This window comes from Archocentrus centrarchus, chromosome 9 (genome assembly GCF_007364275.1).
Source record: "Archocentrus centrarchus isolate MPI-CPG fArcCen1 chromosome 9, fArcCen1, whole genome shotgun sequence".
Lineage (NCBI taxonomy): Eukaryota > Metazoa > Chordata > Actinopteri > Cichliformes > Cichlidae > Archocentrus > Archocentrus centrarchus.
The window spans coordinates 22,054,120-22,078,679 of NC_044354.1; the positions used below are offsets into that span (position 1 = coordinate 22,054,120).

The 24,560-nt window shown below is 40.9% G+C and overlaps 1 protein-coding gene across 1 annotated transcript in view; it reads left to right on the forward strand.

Annotated features, from left to right (window-relative positions):
- Positions 1-7,696: 7,696 nt before the first annotated feature.
- si:dkeyp-14d3.1 (transmembrane protein 132C) overlaps positions 7,697-24,560 on the forward strand; it is a 145,016-nt gene continuing 128,152 nt past the window's right edge. Inside the window, exon 1 of the mRNA XM_030737571.1 lies at positions 7,697-8,354. Within this exon, the coding sequence (XP_030593431.1) occupies positions 8,228-8,354 (127 nt within the window). The 5' untranslated portion in view covers positions 7,697-8,227. The remainder of the gene's footprint in view (positions 8,355-24,560) is intronic.

Below are 24,560 nucleotides of genomic sequence, written 5' to 3' on the forward strand. Positions count from 1 at the left end.
GGAACTCTTAATGCTTCAGCATACCAAGATATTTTAGACAATTTCATGCTCCCAACTTTGTGGGAACAGTTTGGGAATGGCCCCTTCCTGTTCCAACATGACTGCACACCAGGGCACAAAGCAAGGACCATAAAGACATGGATGAGTGAGTTTAGTGTGGAAGAATTTGACTGGCCTGACCTCAACCCAATAGAACACATCTAGGATGAATTACTGCGGAGACTGTGAGCCAGGCCTTCTCGTCCGATCTCTTCTCGTCTGATCTCACAAATGTGCTTCTGGAAAAATTGTCCAAAATTCCTTTAAACACTCATAAACCTTGTGGAAAGCATTGAAGCTATTATAGCTGCAAAGGGTGGGCCAACATCATATTAAAACCTATGGATTAAGAATGGGATGCTGCTAGTTCATATGCATATGAAGCCAGATGAGTAAATGCTTTTGGCAATATAGTGTATGCAGATTCAGTATGGTGCATGACTGTCCAAATAATGGTTGATACAAAGTCTGCCTTTAGGTGGCAGCAAAGCCGCACCGGCACACAGACTACACCCCAGACCTGTTATTATGCACCACTGAATGGTTTTAAATGTGCATGAAAGCAAACATAACCTATCATGTAGATGTGGACTTGAGTAGAATCTCAAACAAACATCACAGTGAGACTCTCTCTGATATCCGGCGAGCTTGTTCTCTGGAGCGGAAACAGAATGCAATAGTTTAATCAAAGTTTGATTAATTCTAATTTTGTCACTTTCAAGACAATTACTGTTTTCACACCAAGTAACCCGATCAATAAGGCGTTGTTCCCTGAACGGATGGCAGCCTGTTCATAATCTCTCTAATGAGGGTGAAGTCTCTTTTGCTGTTTTCCAGCCACACTTAATTTACCCTGAATTTTCAAGGCATGTGCTCATGAATAATCTTCCTTACCTTTCCTTTGACAAAACTGCCGGTGACAAGTTCTTAAGTCTTTGTGCACACACCTGTCAGAGCTCCCCGGTGAAGTAGACAATCTACCCCCCCCAACTCTCACCATGTGGTCACAGGAGCATACTGCTTCTTGTTAGACGACAGTAACGGCAGGTGGCATAACACATCTAGCATTAGACCATGACAAAAAAAAAAAGTGTATTTCAAATGCAAGACCCCCTCGCGGGTATCAGGCTCAGCATTAATGCATGTTCTCGAGGAAGTTTACAAACCCTACTATGGCACCGCTAGTGTCTGTATTGTTCACAAAGCACCGCATGTCAAGTCCCCCGCGGGCATCAACACATGACACTTGAAATAGCTTTAGGAAAACGCTCTCCGCCACTTTCACAAGAACTCTGTAGAAAAAAACAAAAAAGAAACAAAAAAAAAAAAGAATTCGCAATACACTCATTCACAGTGATACAGTCGTTTAAGCGCTCTCAGTCCTGTATGTGATGAAACGCCCCAGCAGGATCCCAGGAACTGAAGAGTAATGATCGTAGCTAAGAGCAAAGCTTTGTCAAAAATATCATCCTTTGTGCTGTTTGTCCCTTTCCTGACGTCTAATTTTGAGCTGGATTGGAGGGCGGAGGCAAAGAGGGGGGGGGGGGGGGGGGGGGGGGGGGGGGAGATAACTGCAGTTCCATTCCTATACGAGTAAATTGGCTCTATATTAAATTTTGGCCTCATCTATCAAAACAAACAACGGTATCGAAATTACTTTGTTGGCCACAAATCGTTGGCAGCAGATTGAGCCTCTCTTGAAACAAGGCCATCATTTATCTGGTTCACATTTCCTCTTGAGGTGAAAGGAAGCGGGACACAATAAGACTTTTATTTGTTCCCTGGGTGATAGATGTGACCCCCCCTTGAACCCGTGATTACGAGATTACTGCGAGTAAAATAAGAATCTATTAAACATTTAGACCTGTTGGTTCCCTTTAGATTCCCTCTCTTTTCATCAAATAGTAGTGTCAGGGGAGCTGTAGGCAGGGGAGTCTCCCAACACTGAGGAGATTTACACAGCTACAGTACTCTGGGCTACGCCGAGCATTGTAATTTGTCCTTGGAGGGTGATACATAAAGGAAATGTTAATTAGCATGGATGCAAAGTACTCTTAAGATGTAATAAAATTGAGTGCATACAAGAACTCTTCAGCTCCTGAGAAAAGTTGCACACTGTGAGTTGAAAGGTGAGAGAATACCAGAGGTGAAGGTGAAGATGGAGGCGGTGAAATGATAATAGAGTGGCAAAGCATTGTGGGTTTGGTTCCCTCAGTGCCACAGCGAGAGCTGGAATTATCAGACCAGCAGGTCCGGGCCTAATATCCTTTTGTGCTGGCAGCATATTGCTGAGTGAAGATTGTGGGTGGAAATAATCAGCCCTTTTAAAGGTCAGAGGAAGTTAAGCACACCCAAAGTAGACCATGACACATTCTAGCTGATAAGAAATGACTGTGTGTTGAGAAGAATGAGAAGAGTTCACCTTGTCTCATTCATGCTATCGTGATTGCTCAGCTGTCAGTCAACTATAATGGCACATTTGCAGTTAACCCAACAGCAACAATAGGAACTGCTTAGCTCGGGCCGGTGTACTTTGAGGCAAACAGTGTAATTCACTGAAGTACTAACGGTGTGGTCACTAAAGTTCAAAAGTATTGTAACTTTTGTCTTTTAGTTATCACAGCATGAAAACTTCATAGATTGCAGAGTTGGTGGCAGTTGAAATAACAGTGGCACAGTGACATCTCCCTGCAGCTGCCTTTACTGGTGTGTTGCCCCTCCACTGCCATCCTTCCTCCGGTGCCACAACCAAAAACTTGCCTTTTTGGCCTCCTATCCTAGCTCCTTCATGGCTTTCCGCAGGTTTGGGCCTGTTGCTCCAGCATTATGAAGTAGCTGGACAACTGTTTTGCTCACAAAGCCTCAACACCCAACTTTTACAGGGTAAATCCTGGCTTTCCAGCATGCCTCAGCATATTTGAGACTTTTCCACCAGTCTTTACAGACTGACAGGATGATATTCCTCCTCAGGTCAGGTGCCCGGGACTTGCTGCCAGCTTTAACAAATCCCATCAGAACAGGTCTTGCTTTCTCTGGAGAATGGTTTGCCATCACGCTACACCTCTCAAGGACCTCACTCAGCTTAGCCAGAACTTGATCATGGCGCCATCTGAAGTGTCCCTGGGAGAGTGCCACCTTGCATCCTGACAGGATATGCTGGAGAATTGCCATGCTGTTCCCATACAGTAGGCAGCCTTCTTCACTACCAAACCACTGGGTGAGATTCTGGGGGCATGGAAGGGTGTTGTAGATAGCCCTTATTAGAAAGCTCAGCCAACTCTGCAGCATACTCTAGATATCTGCCCAGTTCAGACACCTCTTCACAGTGGTATCCCATTTTAACCAGGCTCCCCTGTGAAATCACTTTTATGAAGAAGCTCTCCTGCTCCAGCCTGGAGACTTCATTCACCATCATGGTCTTCTGCTCTTTCCTGTTGGCTTTGGCTTTGAAATTAACATCTGTCACAGGTTTTGTATTTTGTCCATTACTATGTTGTTTTCTGACATCACAAGGAAGGGGTGGTTGTGACTGAGGAAACCTGGTACACTGAACACTCACATGATGACTTAGTAGCAATGGCTTTTCTCTGAAAAAAAAAAAAAAAAACTGAGTTAAAACAGTTCTGGCCCCGAAAATCAAATCACGCAGTCACAAAAATCATTTAAATAAATATTCTGATAACATTGGCAGCCAGGCACCCAGACTCAAACAAGTTCCTTTTCCCAGGAAACAGTGTGGCACACAACCCCATAAAAATTTTACTCTGTACTTTTTGTCTTTCACACGTTCAAAAAAAAAAAAAAGACATAAAACATTAATTAGTGAGCTCTGGCGCTAATTGCAGGTAGATTTCTTAAAAAAGAACCAGGCTGGCTGTTTCCCCTTTTTTCCAGTCTTTGCAATAAGCTACTCAGCAGAGCATGCACATGCGAGAGTGGTATCAATAAATCTTCATTAGAAAGCAAATATGTGTATTACCCAAGTGTAAAACTACACTAAATCTAAAGAATGAATATATTATGAAGCAGTTTTAATGAAACACAGCTTTTTGTCTTGTTCTATTTTCAGTTACTGAATTATTTATTTCATGTTATTGTAAGGCACCAACATTGCTTTCAGGGGAGTTTAGGCAGCAAAATAAAGGGCAAATGAGGCTAGTGACCTGTTCGGGACTGAAGGTCACTTTTTGCCTTCCCTTTGGGCATTAGTCTTGAAAACAGAGTGACGGCCCCAGAGAGGCTGATAAGTAAATACAGTTTTAATGGTCTGTGAATGGCTGGTGGTAATCTGTGCAGGCCGGGAATGGGCAAGGCACAGAGGGCGACAGGGCATTCTGCAGCGGTTATTATAAATGCTATCATAGATCAGATAGGCCGGAGGAGGAGACTGAAAGGTGGTGATGAATTTGGGCCTTCTGTCTACCAAGTGACTAGAGGACAAGCTGCTGAGGCTGGTTAAGGTCATGTATGAAGGATACCACCCAAAAGAAGACACAACGAACGATTCATTATGTATAATGTAGAGGACAGGATAGTACATACCTCAGGGGACTGACTGCAGGTCATGGGGTGACAATGTCAAACAAAAACAACACAGTCTGCGTCAACTTGTCTGTTCGGTACACTCGCAAAACTTTTGGGCACTGAAAGCAAAACGAGTCTACTATAATTAGTTTTATGTGTCAATTAAGTTAAAAGGAAGTGCTGCTGACAGAAAAAAAAAAAACTGATCACAACCATTTGCCTTTAAAGCAATTGTAGGTAAAGGTTTATGGTACTTGGCAGGAACGTTGTTCTGCAGTTCTTTTGTGGATTTTAAGATGTTTCATTTGCTTCTATTTCTTTGTGTAATTCCAGGCTGACTTCATGATGTTAAGGCCCAGGCACTGTGGAGGTCACACCATCTGTAATAGTCCTTTCTTTCTACTTCTTGCCTTCATAAGGATGGCTGTTTATGAATCTGGCTGTATTTCTCAGGTCATCATGCCACAGACCGAATCTTATAGTAAGACTTGAATTGTACTGAGCGATGGATTAGAATATAAAATGTTTGCACAGTGCTCTATATTGTAAAGCAGTTTTTTTTCCCCCTCCTGGCAGAAAAGCTGTGCCCTCACAGGAAACAAAACTGCTTAACATTCCAAAGTCAAATGCGTTGATAGGTGACTGAGAGTGGAAATACAGTTTGTTGTATCTAAATGTGTCTGGCATTTCAGTCTTGGGTCTATTTCCAAGGCATGAAAGCTTACCGATCTTTTTCAAGACATCAAAGGGTTCAGACCTTTTTGCAGACATCAAAGTCTTAAGACCTGTCCTCGGAGAGGTCTGCGGATCTAAACGGCACATCTGTCAAGACAAAATCGCTTGCATTTTTGCCTCCCAGACATCTCTTTAAACAATGCCTGCAATAGTGCTGCCTCTTTTTAAAACTCTGCTTTTCCAAATCAAATGTGTCTTATCGGCTTTTGGAAAGAGATGGATAGTATGTGAGCTTTCGCAGCAGTCAATGTTTTGGTAATTTAGCACAGGAAATGGACTTACCATGTGCAGAACCGAGAGGGGTTCTGCTCATTTAATGACTTGCAGCTCTCAGACGATGTAACCAAAGCCACTCGGGGTCTGTCTGGTGCTCCCTCTGATTTCCAGCAGTTGAATAGAACCTGGTATAGTGTGGTCTTCAAGGGATTTGAGTGAGTGTCAGGTCCTAGAAGGGGGGCTACTTTTGGACAGCTACCACCATTTGTGTGAGTGCTGTTCCAGCCCACCATTACAGCCAGGGAAGTGACTGTTCTACATCAACACTTTTGTTCCCTGTACCTCTAATGCCTTTCGCAGCTGTACCAGAGCGAACTTTTTTCCAGGATCAAATTGCACACATTAAGAAGGAAGTAAAGTCTCAGTTCCTTAAGCAAAAATGGAATTTGAAGTGAACCAGAAAGGGTGACTTAATGCAGAGGCTTTAACAATGATTTAGTGCTGGAAGACATTTCAGATTCTCTCTTACCTCTACAGAACATTCACAGTGACAGAACCAGTTGTGCAGTCGTGATACTATGTTGTAAAAACGAAGCTTTGAGGTAAACAGTGTGACAGTCTCGACCCTGGACCTGCACGCATGCAATGTTAGTTCTAAAACATGACATAATATATTTGAGCTTGACTGAATAATAAATGCTTGCTTATCTTTGTTTTAAAAAAAATGCCACAACTATGCCTTTTCCACAATCAAAATGAAAAGCGGTGTTATAAGTGATACTTTGCATTGGTCACAGCACTGGCAGGCAGGGACAGCGGTGAAACACATCTTCTGGAAATGAATGATTGCTCTGTGGGTGACTCATCTGATACATCTCCATTTAGTCTTCATGGATTTTTCTTTATCTTTTCTTCACAACACCATCTAATCTGCTGGAGTGGGGGGGCTGCCATGAGGTTCATGGTTTAATCAACTACAAGATTACAGTAATAATCCATATTTTAGTTCATTTTCTGGGTTATGATGAATTCACTGGCAGTCACAATCATGCCCTATCAATAGAAGCCAAACAAAGCAATGTCAAATAACACCAGTACTTTATATTGCTTATTTATATTAAGTCAACTTCCATTGGAACTGATCTATCCATGCCTGTTTGTTTGCTGGACTACATTACCTCAGGAAAAAAAAAAAAAAATTCTAATCTTTATTATATTAGATGGATCTGCAGAAAAGCACCATTTGTGGTGGAGCAGAATTTATGTTCTTCGTGGCCCTGAATAGGAATAAGTATGGGAAATGGAATGAATAAATGAATGGAGATGGCTCAGTGGAAATTGTGTGAAAATGCAACAAAGGAGTGAGAAACTCGCTGAGCACTGCAGCCAAATCTGAACCTATTGCAGTGATTGAATGCATCTCTCTCAGGATGGCAGATTCCAGACATCATAATAATGCAATCAGACTGGTGATCCCCCCGCTGTCATTTATATTTAATTTAAATATTGATTGCCCGCAGTGTTAAACGTTTGTGTTTCCATACACCAGCGGCACGAGTTTTTTTTTTTCTTTTTCAGTTCACTTGTCGTGCCGCACAGGGTCGCTGGTGCCTGACAAGTGGTGCAATCATGCAACTAATTGGAAATGTCCGATGACAACTTTTAAAGTCATTGTTTTTGTGCGCAGAGGGGAACAATTTCATTGGGGGAAATATGGGTTATTTAACGCAGGTGTAAATGTCTGGTTTTGATTCAAAACGCACGAGATGAGCTGTTTTTTTGGAGGAAGATGCTTTGATGCAAATCCAGTTGATCAGAAGTGAAAGGTAAAAATATGTTTAGTCCCGGCATCATCAGTGGGATATGATGTTCTTGGAGCGCCAAACGCCCCCACTGTGTGTCTGATATTGTCACTGCTTTCTTTCCCTCTGCTCCTCTCGACGCGCATTGGACAGGGTGACAATGCGTAAGCTCCACAAACTGCAGTCTGTAGACTGTCTACATAAACATGGGAGAACGAAGACTTGAATCCGGACTTTCGCTGAATATATGAACCACCTGGTGCCAAAGTATAATTAGAAGTATAAGCTGAACGCTGAATAGGGACCTCTTGTGCGCTCGCCTCTGGCTCATGTTGCGTGCAGCTGGAGTTGCGCTCAGGACTTCACGAAAGGCTGCCTGGGTGTGGATGTTTGCTGATCTATGCTGCGACTTGAACTTTTTTACTTTTAGACAATTCTTCATACTCAAGGATGGACGGAAAGTGGGTCTATTTTCCCCAAAGTGTCGGACTTTACGCACTACAGCCAGCTTCAGGAGCCCGGTGATGCAGAAGAAAGGGAGCAGAAAAACTGACCAGCTGAGGACAGAGGATTGAATACATTCTTCGCCTTTTTTTTTTGGGATAAAAATCGCTGCAAAGCTCACAGAAAATCATTGTGAAAATGTATCACAGCTGAGCTTTCACAAGTGATTAAGCGTTAACTCTTCTTAAAAAAAAATGCTGGAAAGACTGGTGCGAAGCTGAACTTCCTTCTCTTCAGTTCTTAAATTTTCCAGACGAAAACAAGTAGATACGACTCTGGTCAAAAACTCTTTTAAGATTGTTCACTCGAACTACGATTGCTCAATATTTGGAAACTACTGATTGCAGCATGAAATTTGCAGCCCGAAAGATGCGTTTTCATTTTTTAGCAGCCGCGCTCCACGTCGGATGCTCTTCTTTGAACTAACACAGTTCGCTTTGCATACTCGTTTTGGGGGGAATTCTTGTTTTTTAACTGCTCAAAGAAACATGTTGCATATCCTTGCGCTTCAGTCGGCGGTGTTACTTTTGGGAGGTAAGCATTTTAAGCCTATTAGCTTATGTGTCCTTAAGTCCACTGTGCCCACTCAGGAATCATGTTTTTGTTTAACAAAGATTTCAAGTAAGTTTAATACGAATGTAGTCACGTAGTGCGGTTTTGTCACGTAAGGAGCCACATGAGACACGCAGGGCTGCAGGGTAGTTTGCTTGCTTCATCTACATGGCCTCTGATACACTTAAATTCCCCAACAAGAATTACAGTTCAGATGTGTTCAGTCATATATTATGGATTCCGAAGGACCCGCTGCAGTGGCTCTGCACCTGTACAGTGAACCCACAGCAGCCCTGGCTTTAAATAACATCTCATCAATATTTCAACATGACAAAGATTATCTTGTGCAACAGAAGCACTGGGGTTGTATCAACCCTTGACTTAAGTTATTACATAAAATCCATCTCCAAGCCCATATTTATTTTATGGGAAACGTTAGAAGCGTTTAAGTGGTGCAAAGCACATCAGTCACAATCTCTTTGAGGTGTAACTACATCTTTAGCAGGAATTTCTTTACGTGCATTCTTGATGGGGAAACAAAAAAAACCAGCTGATTTAAATGTCATTTTCCCACATTGCCTCAGTCAATTAGTGCCACTGGGAGGAGAAGAGCATCCTTTTTGACTGCCTGGCAGCCAGGACATACCGATCTGAAGGCAGCTGGTGGTCTGGCTAATGAATCCCTTCTGTCTCTTGGGCAAAGGGTTTAAACTAAAGTGCGATCTGGAAATTTTAGCCTGTCCTCCAGTGGGACCTTTTCTCCAGATGATGCCTGGCTCTAGCAGCTTTCCAGCATATCCATGAGAAGAGTTTTTCATGGCATGTCTTTAATTAAAAGCAAAACTTTTTTTTCTCCCCCTTGCTGCAAACGGAAGAACACATTTTTCAGTGAGTGGGTACACAATGCTTGTTCACTGCAGTGAGACCTAGAATCACAATCTTATTGTAATTACATACAATCTACAGCCGGCCGTATCAGTTATGGTCTAAGAAATTCTTGCAGTGACTCCCTGCGGAATTAAAGGTCATATTTTCCAGAAACAATCTTTCCAAAATTGCATCTTGGAAGTCCATTATGCGTGTACACCTTGATGCTACATCTTTCTTGGAGCTCATAAGGATTAATCTTATGTAACAGCACTTCTCGTTGGAGTGCTAGTTCACTGTCTTAAAGTATACTGTAATGATGTTTGCCATGTGCTAAGGCTTTACACAGTATGATCCTAATTGAGGATTGTGTGTCATAAACCTGCAGGACACAGCTTCTCGCTGCGAATAGTGATGAAAATTGATAACGCACTCCAGGAAATGAGAGGATCAGATCCATGCTAGAAAAATGCCTGTGCAGCATAATAAGGCACGATTAGGGATGGAAACCTGGTATTCTAGTGTGACTGTGATAAACCCCTTTGTTTCATGAACTGCAAATGTTATCAGAGTAGAGTTTCCTGGTCTGAAATATTTCAAACGGATCTGCTGAATAAAATGTTATTGTGATAAAAAAAAAACATATAGACTAAACATCTTTATATGTTTTCAGAAAACAAGCTATATTCCTTATTATTTAAAAAAAAATAAAAAGAATTTTGTCCTTTAATTGAAGCCGCTAGGTGTGTTCCAGTAAGACACCTCAGTGGGATTCCTGAGAGGAATTTTCAATGTTCCCTCCTTTCGTTTTATCCTTGAGCTTTACAAGATCCAAAAGGGGATCAAGCAAGGATAGCCTTCGGTCTACATCTTTAAGTACTAAGCACACAGCCCATGCTGTCTCTTGTTGCTGCCATGTGTCTGTCCTCATGTCTCAGTATCTCCATCATGAGGGCTGGAGTTGTCTTGTAGAAATTTTATTTTGGAGCTTTTACTTATCCTGCTGAGATTCTTAAAACTCTCTCTCTCTCTCAGTGGAGAGTTTCTATCTGTAATTGTCTTCAGAAACATTCACCACTGAGGATTCTCGCCCCACTGCTGTGGCATACGTTCAGCTTCATTTCTTGTGCCCCAGCAGTCCTTTAAACCCTGCACTTCATGAAAGCCCCCCCCCGCGCCACAAACAAAGCAGGAGGGGTGAAATGCCATCTTTGTAGAAAACCATTTTTAGCATTCACTATTTGATTGATAAACTGATCGTGTTTGTCTTTTTGTTCTTCCTCTAAATTGTGAGTGGCATGTGTTTGTCTCCATCCTCTCATGTGTCTGTGTCTCATGTTGTTAGGCTCAAGATTGCCTGATTGAAATTCAGCTGGATTTTTGATGTGGAATAAAAGACATTGTCCACTCAACCAAATGGCTCGATTTCATCAACAGTCGGGCGGATATTTCCATTTCAGCTTCGATTCCGGCGCTGACAATTTTAAGCTCAAGCCCAGCAGGTCTCACTGAGAATTTAGTTTCAGATCTTTGACAGCTTTTAATTATTTTTGTAGCATTAACATATAGTAGTTAAGAGGTAAATGAGTCTGTGTCTCAAGCGGCCATGTGCTGGATAAACCCCCTAATGTTATTTTTCTTTTTCTTTTTTTGCTGGCGTTAATCAGTTATAGTGTTGATTTAGAGATTTGAAAGAATCAAAAGAACAGCAGTGGCTTTTTCATTTTTAACAGTGTTTATTCATTTCTTTATTTTTATCAAGGCTATCTGTGCATCGCTCTCACTGTGGTGCACAAAGTTGGTTGAATGTTACAACAGAGGACACTGATAAAAAGAGGCGCATTTTCCCATTCTCTCAAATCCAATTTGGCGTGGCTTGGGTGGTTTCCGCGGTTTCCCTTCATGGAAGGAGAAAGGAAAAGAATATCACAGTAGTAGCTTGGCGTGAGCTGTGTTTGAACTCCTCTGCGGTTTAATTTCCAGCATTCGTGAATGATTTATGTCATACGTTTGTGTGTCAAAATCTGCACCTTTGTTTGCTTAATGACCATTTTATGAAGCACACTGAGTAGGTGGACTGTCATCTAAATCCCTTGTACTGTTCTTTCACGCTCATTATACTTAAAGTGCGCGTGGGAGGCATGCAGCTTTCCAATCATTGAGTCAAAAGAGGGTGTTTTCCCCTCCAAGTTCAAAAACATCAGTATAATATCCCATAATATTTCCACAAGGCACATCTGCCCCGCTTAATTGGCTCTTTGTAACTGCTGTGATCTCACATTCACTCAAATTTCATAATTTGGGGGAGGCAAATGGCGGAAATCTGTGTGAAAGCTTTATAAAGAGGGGATGTGAATGTGTGATGAGCACGCTGATGCGGTGTTTGTGTTGTTTCTTCAGTGAATTGCTGTGTCTCAACAGAGGGCCTCCTCTTCATAAATCTGCAGACTGAGGTCACAGCTACTGTCTGCTGGACACTAAGTGTGGTAAAAATGCGGGGAAACACCAGAGAAGAGAAATCAGACTGCAAACTGTTGCAGTTATTTTTTGTGTAAATTAGAAATTTGGTTGTTAATGATGAACTCAGGCTGCACTGGCAGTCAGGTTAGGATTGAGCTCCTCGATATGCAAATACCCGCACTGACCCTTTGAGCTAAATACCAGCGTTGGCATTCTAACAGCTCACAGTAACAATACTAACATGTTGATGGTAAGCAGACTATTTTCATCTAGTATGCTCACATTAAGTAATAAGCACTAAATGCAATACAGATGGCTGTAATTTTGCACTTGCTACGCAGTATTCACGAAAGAATAATATCATCCATGCACTGTGTCCTGAAACAACAAACTCTTCAAACACCATTTTTTAGACTAAAGGAAAAGCCAAGGGATCACCAAAGGGAGTTAAATTCATCTTCTGGGTATCACAGATTCCTGTGTAACATTTTGTGCTAGTCTATCAGTTTGGATGCTGAGATATTTGACTGGAAATATAAACTTTGTCCTCCTGCTAAGGGCATCCTTTATATAAATCCAGAGGGCCGTTAAATTCATCAGGATTCCTCCACTGGGAACCATGGATTTCTTTACAGAATGCCATCGTAATCCATCCTCTAGAAATAATACTCAAAGGGAATATAATATGTACTCAATGACCAGTTCATTAGGTATGCCTAACCAACTACTTGTTAATGCATTTACCTAATCTGCTGATCATATGGCAGCAATTCCGTGCATTTAGACACTTAGACAGGGTCAAGACGACCTGCTGAAGTTCAAACCGTGCATCTGAATGGGGATGAAAGGTGATTTAAGTGACTTTTGAATGTGTTATTATTATTGGTGCAAGACGCGTTGGTTTGAGTATTTCAGAAACTGCTGCTCTACTGGGATTTTCCCGCACAGCCATCTCTAGGATTTACACCGAATGGTCTGAAAAAGAGAAAATATCCATCATTTCTCTGGGTGAAAATGCCTCGTTGATGTCAGAGGTCAGAGCAGAATGGCCAGACTGCTTCGAGCTGATAGGAAGGCAACAACAACAACTGAAATAACCACTCATTACAACCAGGGTATACAAAAGTGCATCTCTGAATGCAGAGGGGCTACAGCAGCAGAAGAACACACCAGGCAAGACTACTATCAGCTAAGAACAGGAAAGCGAGGCTAAAATTCACACGGGATCACCAAGATTGGAAAAGAAGACTGGAAAATTGTTGAGTCTCAATTTCTGCTGCAACATTCAGATAGTAAGGTCAGAATTTGGTGTAAACAACATTAAATCAACAATTTAGTTTGGTGGTGGTTTAATGGTGGAGATATTTTCTTGGCACATTTCAACCCCCTTAGTACTGAATGAGCCACCACAGCCTACCCGAGTATTGTTGCTGACCACGTTTATCCCTTCATGACCACAGTGGGCGCATCTTCTGACGGCTGCTTCCAGCAGGATAACTCACCATGTCACAAAGCTCAAATCATCTCAGACTGGTTTCTTGATAATGACACTAAGTTCACAGCACTCAAATGGCCTCCACAGTCACCAGATCTCAGGGGGTCCAGTCTGGTACTAGCAAGGTGTACGTAAGAGGCTGGTGAGTGTATATTAAGATTCATCTTGTAGTCTCTATCTCTCCAAGAAGACACTTAAGAGATCATCTAAAAGTTTCCATCATTTGCTTTGCTGAAAAAAATGTTCCTCTGTTTTCTAAAATGTAGTAAACAACATCAGCTCTCAAACATATGCCTCGATGTTATAAGTTTACTCAGTGGGCTTTGATGCAACAGGGTAATGTTACATGACATTTATAAACAATTTATGACTTTAAGAGTGTGAATAAACTCCCCCACAAGTTCGGCTCAGACATCTTAACATTGTGATGATAGTATATTTTATTCCTTGCAAATACCATCCCTTAAAATTCACAATGTGTTTTCATTTTTTCATGCTGTAGCCCTGTTTCCTTACTGCAAATGTTTTGCCTCCTTTCATAGGATTTTTATTCTACATGAAAGTTGGGGTAGGGTGGGGGGATTTTTCACCATGTAGGGTTGTGTGAAAGCTCCTGAATCATGAGATATTCCAAAACGCCAGACCAAGAAGTAGATTATGTTATTATATTCAGTGCATTAATAAAATTCCATCAGCCCGGGAGCTTTCTTTGGGAAAAAAACTGCTAAGACAGCATCCCACAATATTAGATATTTATGTAATATATCCTGCATTAAGGCTCAAACAATATGAATATGTTCAACAACTTCCTCGCAAGTGCAAATGTGAAAATGGAAAAAAACATTTGGGCAAAAATCTTTAAAGAAGAATTCACAAACTTTAAATAAACGTCTTCTATTATATTTGAATCCAGCAGCCATTTGTTATATGTACTGTTTCTTGTCTGTGTAAAGATCCGTCTATAACTCCACTTGGTTATTCATATTTGATTTGAATAATCACGGGCAGGTGGCGGGACAAAAAGCCTGTCACTATATCTGAGAGAATGTGGCACTCCGTTGTATACAGAGATGTCGCTGCCTATCAGATGCACCAGACCTTAATGCATTAGAGGCAGTGATCTGACAGGTACATATTGTCAAGGCCCATTGACTTCTTTGTGGTGTGGCTGATTGATTGCTGAGATCATGTTAAAATAGGAGCCGGTGCGACTCTTTGTGATTCAGAGTGGTGCGCTCATGCGGTAGAATGCCGAACAGCGGTTTAAAAACTACCACTGAATTTTAATTTTAAAACATATTAGTTTTGTCCCTTGAGCAGTTCGTTCTGTTTTTGTATAATCACCATAGCCTGCTGTAGCTGGAACAGCACACAGCAGCGGGTTTGTTGCGCTCTCTCTCATCTGCGACACAAAAACCAATATAAAGCTGCATGATGAATGAATTATGGCGGATGACAGCACCTTTCGTAATTTCAAACAAAAAAGTCTAATACGAGCGCCTTTTGATAAATAAATAAATAAAAATCTCTGAAATAAATCAGGATATTTATTGTCTGTGAAGTTGCTCCTGCTCCTCCTTTCTCTTTAGCAGCTCCATAACTTTGACTAAGATTTGTTTCTGTTCAAAGTAATGATATCGACAGCACTGCTCTGACTCAAAGTCGTGCATATTTTCTTGCTTTCATTACCACGAGTAGTGACTTAAAATTGTTAAACGGTTATTTATCAGCGCAAAGGCACCATTGAGGGACTAAAAAAAACGAGGAAATGCAGTTCAGAAATGTTAGAGACAGTAGCTCAATTACAAAGCAATCCACTCGAGAACTGTTACATAAACAGCGTTCATAGTGTGCATTCAAACTGGGGCAGCTGGGGTGAAAGAGAGTTTAAAGTCACATTCAAATATGTGGTGCTCATTAAATAAGTTGACTTTTCTTTGCTGCTTTTGATTTTGAAGACAGTCCTTCCACAAAAAAAAAAAAAAAACTACCTCTGCAGAATAATCATTTGTTCATGCACTGCAACTCAGTTAAATGCAAATGACCTGAAGTACACTTTGACCATTGTCTGGATGGTACTTGGTGTAATTGGAATGCCAACATATGTGTGCGTCCCCAATCAGTCTTGACACAATCACTGCTTTCTAATCAGTGTGAAAGTAATGGCCACCTCGGAGTACAATCAGCGCACAAGTTAGTCTGGCAGGAGTGGTTGTAACTTAATGAAGCCCCTTGAGTGAACTAACTCAGTGTGGCTGCACTGGAAGACAAGGAAAAGAAAAAAAATCCATGTATACACAGTAACTTTATGGATCTACGATATTTCTGTTCAGTGACGAATGCAGCAAAGTTGTATTTTCATGCTGCATTTTTCTCTTGCTGTCGAGTAGCCTCCAGGCCTCTGTTTTTGGCAGCCTGGAGTGTTCATGACAGAGGACAGTGAGCTGATGAAAAGTGAGGCTTAGAGATGTCCAGTCACAGCATAGAAAGTGTGGCAATAGTGAGTCACCGGTCCTGTGGCGCTCAGTGGTGTCACTGTGGCCAGTGGGGGCAACTTTGGCTGTTAGCACATCCTGCAACGGCTCATTCTGAATTACTATCTGTGCCTGCAGATTCTCCTCTTAACCCCAAGGCCCTCAATTTTGCACAAATTGGAAAGAGCCACACCAAGTGGAGACAGAATGACCCCAGCGATAACGAAGGATTAGCCTATTTTTTTTTTTTTCAGTTTAATTCAAATTGGGAATAAAACTGTATGGAGGATGTTAACGGAAGACTGAATGCTGATTTTTCCAGCAGCTCAGAATTTTGATTAGTTATATTATCATTTTATTAACCCTGCATTGCTTGATGGATGGCAGCGTTGGTTGAACTGAAATATCTCATCACACTTTGCACAGACATTTATGGTGCTTGGAGAATGAACCCATAATGACTTTGATGATCTGACACACACAGTAGGTCATATTCTTTTTCTCGTCTAATAAAATACATTTAGGGCCATAGGTTTTTGGACAACAACATGATTTTACACCACAGGGGATTTTAAATCAAGCAATCAAAACATGCTTGATGGATGGAGCTTTAATTCAAAGTGTTGTATTAACTGTTTAAGAATTACAGGCATTTTTCCATATAATGCTTTTTTTAGAGGCTCAAAATTAATTGCACAATTGCATTACTTGTAGTTTCATGGCCACATGAGGCTTGTTCCCTTGTTATTCTGTGACAAATTACTGAGAACAAAGATCTGGAGTTGTTTCCATTGGTAGATGTTCACTGGAACTCTTAAGCTGTATCCACACTGAGAGCAATTTGCTTCAAAGCTGACAGCTGTAAGTAACCCTTCCTACCAGGTCATATGTCAAGCACTGGAATCCTGGGCTCTTATTGGTGTTTGCTTTAGTTGTGCGATGGAAGTGAAAAAAAGTTTATTTCAGGTCCCGCTGAGATCCCCTTTGTGTATTTCCAGCATTTTTTTTTTTTTTTTTTTTGCACCAGTAGTCACTTGAAGTCAGTGAATGTCACCGACTTTCTATGGTCTCCGGTCATTGGTCCAGTGGATGCAGCTTTAATATGAGATCCAAAGACACTGAGGCAAGTGAGGAAGGCCAACATAAAAAAAAAAAACAAAATAAACCTAAATCAGATCTTTAGCTAAAATAAACTTTATTTGTTTTATCAGGTCGTAAAGGTAGGTGTGCAAAACATGTCTAAATATTTATGGACCCATCTGTAGCTCAGTGTCAGCCGCCTTGTACTGGCAGGGAACATTCAGACGTTGAATCCTGATGACTAACAGTTTGTGATCCCTTTGTGTGAAATGTCATGGCAACAATTTCTGAGAATAAACTGTTATATAACTAAATTCATTCGGTGTAGTATAGACGCTGCGCATTTGCCCCTAACTGTGGTTTAACAAGGTAACATATTGACCCAGCCTCTCACCCAGTGACAGCTGATTTATGCACAAATCCTCCTGAAATGGATAAACGGTTAAGAGAATGGATGAATGGGTTGATGGCTAACATGCTAAACTGACATTATAAACATCAGCACATCAACACCCACTAAACATCGGCACATTGTCATGGCATAGCCTCACAGAGTCACCAGCGTGACTTTTAAGTGTTTTTCTAGAAGAAGTTGCACAATGTCAAGAAGAGAGTAAAGCAGGAAGAACTTAAAGTTTCCTCATTGACAGACTCAGAGGTTAATTATATGTAATGGGTTAGAAGTTTGAAAATGCATGCTGGAGGCAGACTATTGACTGTGTTGAAGGTGAATAAAACTTTAGAATTGACTTTAAACTTTATTGGCAAGCAGTGCAGAGAGGCTATTATTAGTTGTCTTTGCGTCCTTTAAAAGCCCAGCAGCGCAGTTTGTTTTTGTTTTCACAGCAGTATGTTGTAAGTGTAACATGGATTTTAATTTATAACACCATCGTCCCACCACAAATCTCCCCACCATTATGTGTGATCATTTTACAACAATCTTTTCAGTTCCTTGTGTTAAAACAGTAGCAAGCAGCTGCCCTCTCACTTCAACCTCCTCCACTTCCTGGCTCCGATCCACTGGCAGTGATGCAGGCCTTGATATGATTTGCTCCGAGGACATGCTCACCATTGCCTTGTATAAGCCAGAGATAAGTGCGAACAAGCATTTTGTAAGTCTTTTTTTCCCTGCTGGGTTGCATTTGATAACTATTGCTGTCTTGTTTCATGCTGTTTTTGTGCATTCTCGCTGAACCTTGAAGAGTGTAGTGTGAAGGCCCTGTAATTAGATGTTCTGGGACTATGGCAACTGCTGAAATTCAGAGTGATATAATCTGTGCTCCATCCTTAATTGCTCACGCCATGTGTAGGATGGTTTGTTTAACCTGCAACAGTAAAGGAACCACATGTTTTCTTTGCCAACTGATGCTTTCCAAAATCAGTCTAAATATGGGATTTCACTGTCTGGTTGTATTTCTTACAGAATGTCTGTAACTAATACAAGCTTATATTGCAATTACAGCATATGTGAATGACATCCTATTGGCTGTGTTAGCCGGCATACTGGAAGCAATGTTGCCGCTTCAACAATATGCATGCCAAAAAATGTATTATAGATGAAGTGGGCCCCCTTTGCTTGGAAATTGGCCATCTTCTTTAAACATCTTTTTAAAAAAAAGGCTTTGTTTGATATAGCAAAGGGGTCTTGTTCAAAAGTTGGGGGAGAATTTGGAGTTCGGCTGGTGTTTTGTGTTGAAGAGAGAGCCAAGTGCGAAGGTAAGCTTTAAATTCACTTCTGGATTTATGTTCCTATCCTCACCTATGAGCACAAGCTGCGGGTAGTGACCAAAAGAAGAAGACTGTGAATTAAAGTAGCAGAAATGAGCTTCCTTCAAAGGGTGTCCCGGGTCAGTTTTAGAGATAGGATGAGGAGTTCGACCTTTCAGGATCAGCTTGGAGTAGAAAAGCTACTCCTCCGCATCAAAAGGAGCCAGTTGAAGGTAGTTTGGGCATCTGCCTGCAAAGCCTCTTGGACACATCCAGAACACTTGCTAGATGAGGTGCGGTTCCTACTGGGAGGAAATCCCAGGACATGCTGGAGAGATTATATCTCTGGGCTTGTTTGGGAATGCCTTGGTGTCCCCAAGAGAGCTTAGACACTTGAGTGGCCCCCAGTGTCTCCTGCTGTTGTAGCCCATCTCTTTCAAGGTTTGGCGTATTGTGCATTCAGAGATTCAAGATTCAAGAGACTTTATTTGCCATTTGTATTCTCAGGCAAGGTTTGGGTACACAGTGATTCTTGCACAGAGCTCTCAAGTGACAAAGAAATATAAATATAAAAACAGGAAATCACAAATAACCATGCAAGGTATAAAAATATAAATAGAAACTAGAAAAGGTTACTTTAGTATAATGAGGATGAGAATTTCTTACCCAGTACTCGTAGTAAATGTATATTACAGTGTACCAGGTTGAAGGAGATTGTGACAGCAGTTATTGCACACTAAGATGCTCTGGTACCTTGGCTCTAAGAAGTGGTTATTTGAGTTACTGTTGCCTTCCTGTCAGCTCAAAGTCTGAGCATTCTCCTCTGACCTCTGGCATCAACAAGGCATTTTCAGAGTCACTTAAATCACCTTTCTTACCCATTCTCGTGCTTGATTTGACCTTCACCAAGTCATCCTGACCACGTCTGCATGCCTAAAGGCATTAAGTTGCCGCCACATGATCAGCTGATTAGCTAATTGCATTAACAAACAGTTGAACAGGTATACCTAACAGTGGCTGGTGAGTGTACGTGCCATCACGGTCTTCCATCTTGAAGGAAACCAGGTAGACTTGAGACAACAATAAAAAGTAGTTAGAGAAAGTACAGCATGAAAAAAGACACATGAAAGAACTGAGCATGGCAGGTCTTGTGCTATCTGCTGTTTTTTTCTTTTCCATAGATGGAAACCAGTGTCAAAAGAAATTTTCAGGATATGGCCTGCAGATCGACAAAGGCAACTCAAGTGAGAAATATGTCAGAAAATATATGGTGAGCTGACCAGCAGAGAGGTGGGCTGATCTCTGAGACATAAGCCTCTTGTGAATAAAGATTGATGAGAAGTGAAGAATCACTCCATCTTGCTGCAATATGACACAGTAAACTAAGCCCTAAGACAAACACTAAGAAACTGAAAACCTAAGTAGACTTTCTCACTCAAAAGGCTACACAGGACATAAAACCTGAACGAATATAGGAGAATTCCATCAATTATTTGATAAGGGATCTGGAGTCGCAGACAATTTCACAGAAGGAACTGAGAAGTGAACTTGATTTATTTTTGGTATATCGCTTCATATTGTAAGAAATAGAGCGATGCTCTAACGACCGGGCAGCGGCAATACATAAAGCACCAGGAACCCAGTGCTGAAGCTGGGTTTAATCATATTAATGGCATTGGTATGACTGAATCGAGTGTGCGCGTTTACACACACTCTGGTTAGGGACTCTCCTGCGTGTCTGCTTTTATCTGCTGAACCGCTGAGTTTTTCCTGAATAAAAAAAAAATGCAAATCAAAAACAGCGATATTCTGGCCTGATCTGAGGCTGCGGTCTATTCAGTTAGTAATTTTGTTTGAACTGAGGCCCAGTAAAAACAATTACAACTACAGGTGAAATCAGGTCTTGATTCATTATTAGATAAACTGAGTCATGATATGAACAACTTAATGAGAAACAACACAACATGTCTAAAAAGGCCACAGCATGCCAGCACAGCACCATCATTCCCAAACAATAATTTGCTTGTGGTGTTTTGAACACCCACATTTTTTACTCCTGTAGTGATCTGGCGACTGCAAAAGTCAGAAAAGAGAGTCAATTGGTTAGGCAGGGGATGGTTGCTTATAAGAAAGGTTTGTGGTTTTTAGGTAAAATATACCCTTCACAACCTTAACCCTGCAAGTGAAAAAAGAATCACGCTCACCTCGAACATTTAAGGTGCTGATGAACCGCCTCCTCCTGTGCACACCAGTGTTGCTTAATAGCATGTTTTTTAGTGAACCACTTAATTCATGAAGGGGAAACAGAATGATGCAGTTAGAGTGCCTATTTCATCCCTGGAAGTACTCGAACCTCGACTGTCTTATAGAGGAGCGACTCAGGAGAAGTAACCTAGAAAGTTGATAAGGAATAGGTGATAACATACTCTCCCGCTTCCAAAGAGGATGGAGCTTGTGAAATGCTGTTTATGCATTTTCTATGAATCACAGGTAAAATATTTCTGTTTTTTACAGGCAAAACAGCTTTAGAATCAGAATATGTTTATATATATATATATATATATATATATATATGAAAATCTGTGGTTAATTCTGAGCTTAATGAGTCAGCCAGCTGTCCAGAGCCAAAGGACAAAGTGTTCAGAGCACACGTTGGCTTAATGACAAATGTGAATGACACAAAAGGGTCTCTATTGAGAATGCAGTCAAACTGTACATGACTGCCATTCTCATGCATGATTCATCATCCCAGAAGAATAGCTGGAATGAACTTTATAGGTAAAGCATGTGCAATCATTTGCAGCATTAACTGAATATACCAAAGAGCAGCTTTTGCTTTACATTCCTTTTTTTTTTTTTTTCAGTAATAGTGTAAAGTTTCCCAGTGTTGGCTGCTTAACAATAGTTAACCGGGAAAAAAATTAATAAATAAATAAAACAAACATCAACAAAAAAGGGGCACTTTTGCTCAGCCTATTGAGGATTAATTCAAAGCGACTTTTAGTTTTGCCTCTAGAGCAACTCTGCATCTGAGAAATGTTTGTAGAATTAAAATTATAATTAGTTTCTATTTCTCCAACACATTAGAAAGCCCAGTTTTTTGGGGTTTTTTTTTTTGTAGTTGGCTTAAGAGGAATCGTCTAGTCTTCCTGGATTCCTTGCCGGGAGTGTAGACTGAGTCGATGTCAATCATTGAAATAAAGTTTAACTTGGCAGCTCTACGGGGAGGCTTTGAAAACAAAATGTACCCCATGTTGCTGATTTCGAAATATTTCTATAAAACTGTTTTTTTTTTTTTCTTTGCAGTCGTGTGAAAACCCTCTGCTTTTCCCTCTGATCTTGTCTGAAATAGAAACATTTCTCTCTCCCCTCACTTTAATGACTTTCTTTCCCTGCCCCCAAATAGAGCAATTTGTTCATGGAGTTAGTTCCTGCTTTGACAGGTTTTAGGTTAAACTGCAGATTTAAAGCCAGTCCATCTGGAGCCGCAATGAAAGCGCTTTTGAAAAGGGAACGAGGCAGTTTGGGGTGAATGGACACTTCTTATAAAGAGGAAAAGAGAACATGGATTAACAGTTTTACGCTATGTGCAGTATAACTACACTCTAACACTGACCTTGCTGCATGTAAAGTACAGTAATGTGCACTCACTGCTGTGTAGAGAAAAGGGGAAATTAAACAGATCATGAGGTGTAAATGAAGGAAGTTTACATACTGCCATACTTCACTGTCACTTAAGTGGCTTTGTCTTTGCCCCCTGTATGGTTTACCATAGCATGTGCAGCTCTGAGACAGGCAGAAAGGAGGGACCTTGAGCAGTGTCCAGAGGTGGAAAGATGAGAATAGAGTCACATGGCATCTGTGCAGAGTGCAGCACGAACCACTGCTGCAGCTGTGCCATCCTGAACTAATCAGGATGAACAGATCACGGCGACACATACATTTCTCTGCACTAAACTCTCACAAGCCAGGATTAATATATACAGTGATAGTTCAACACAAACTGTCTACAAACTGTCAAATCTCTATGATGGAGCACTTTAACATACAAACAGGACAGACGGTTCAGCGCAGTCCAAGTTTGCAACTGTTTTTCCTCACAGTGTGACAGTTCACACACAGTTTAGCCCTGATTGTAACAACAAACAATTGTTCAATCTGTGCATGTATCTGTGCATTTGTCCAATTGACAGCAAAGTGTCAATTGGACAAATGCACAGGAGCTAGGCTGTGCTTTCAGCACATTGTTAGCTCTAGGCCTTGGAATCAGTATCAGCCAGCAATCTAGGCAGATCAGCTGATGTCAGAGCATCATTACTTTTGCTTATCTTGCCATATGGTAGGATGAATTGCTTCTGCCTCAGTGTTTTGGCCACTATCCATTGCTAGTTTTTGAAGGCAAAAGTCACCATATTTGGAAGTGAGGGTGGAGTTATCACCTAAGGCTGTCAAACATGGTTAGTTAGCTGCATTCAGAAGTTGTACAGGTGCAACACACATGCTGCTAATTAATTTGAATTAATACTAAGAATAAAGTAATAGAATTTCAATAAAGCAGAAGCATAAATTTCTTGGTTAGGCTGTACCATAAAGTGAGCCATTATTTGTCAGGTAATTCCAATAAAATGCTCCAAAAGAGCAGCACAAACACCGTTGAGTTAAGGGGCTTGAATTAGACGAGGTGAGGCCTAGGAGACAGTGATGGGCTTCAGTATCCCAGCAGCTGGCCTCTTATTTTATGGCTGCAAATGTTCAGTGATATAAATAATAAATACATTACGGTACTGTGCAAAACTTGTCACTCATCCTTCATTTCTTTATATTTTGCCAGGAAGATGGGAAATAGGTGCAGTGATTTATTGTAAAGCGTGCAAACATACATGGACATATTATGGATTAAAATCTAATGGTACCTTTCTGCATTCATAATTTTAACAGTTTTCTCAAGATCCCCAACAGCACTGGGTGAGGGTGCAGCCTCAAACCATGACAGAGCCTCCATCGTGTTTTACAGATGACTGTACCTCTCTCCTGACCCCCTCCGTACATACTGATGATGATTTGAACCATTTAAATTAATCACTGTATAAAAACTGTTAGCACTGATTTTCAGTCCAGTTCTTGTGTAATTCAGCATACCTCAGCCTTTTCTCCCTGCTTCCCTTCCTAAAGAATGGCTTCTTGACAGCCACCATTCCACTGAGACCGTTTCTGATGTGGCTTCAGTGAATGGATCGGCTGAAGGGTCAGATCTCTCAGGTCCTGTGTCGGTTCTTTGCTGGATTTTTTTTCCCCTATTTCTTAAGGACATGACTTTCAGATACTGTTTGTGTGCTAATTAAAATAAATAAAACAATGGGTGAATATCAACCTAACCTTAAACAAAACCCTTCTGATATCTAGTTAAGCTTGTTTATCAGCATTATTTGGTGTGGTAGAACAAAAAGATAACATTTTCTATATTCATAAATATTTAATCGTGGCTGGATTTCTGAAAGTTCAGCCGTGTTGGGAAAGCTAAAGGCAGAATGTTTTACCCTGTATATGTTTGGTACCCTTCTATATGAATATGGGTGACCTTGCGGAGTAGATTTGTTATATAAGGAGGCACTTAAAGACTCAGAAACACTAGGCTACAAAACTCTTTAAATGAAGGGATTTAGGAAGAAAATCTGTTTGTACTGACTCTGTAAATTGTTTAATTAACTTATGGATTTTACTATCATCCTCAGGTTCCTGAGCAAACGCCCATTTAAAGCCTCGAGAGTTTGGCTTGAAGACATTTTAAGTATCAGCAGTTCATAATGAGATTTTTGCAATGGACCACAGTTGATATTTAAAGTTATATTTGCTGTTTTTCTGTATTGATGTGTCTTAACCCTAAGAGGTGAAAAGCATGTTTTGGCATGTTTCTCACCAACTTTCTTATTTATTTATTTATTTTTTAACTTTTTCTTTTTTTCCCTCAGAGGCAGCCTCTCATGCCTCCCACTCATCAAAGAGACACAGTGCTTCATTTTCATACTGCAGTATCACAGACAGGCGTCAACACCCATAATCAATCACTGTTGCTTGTGTGGAAAATTCTATTAATCGGCTTTTCTT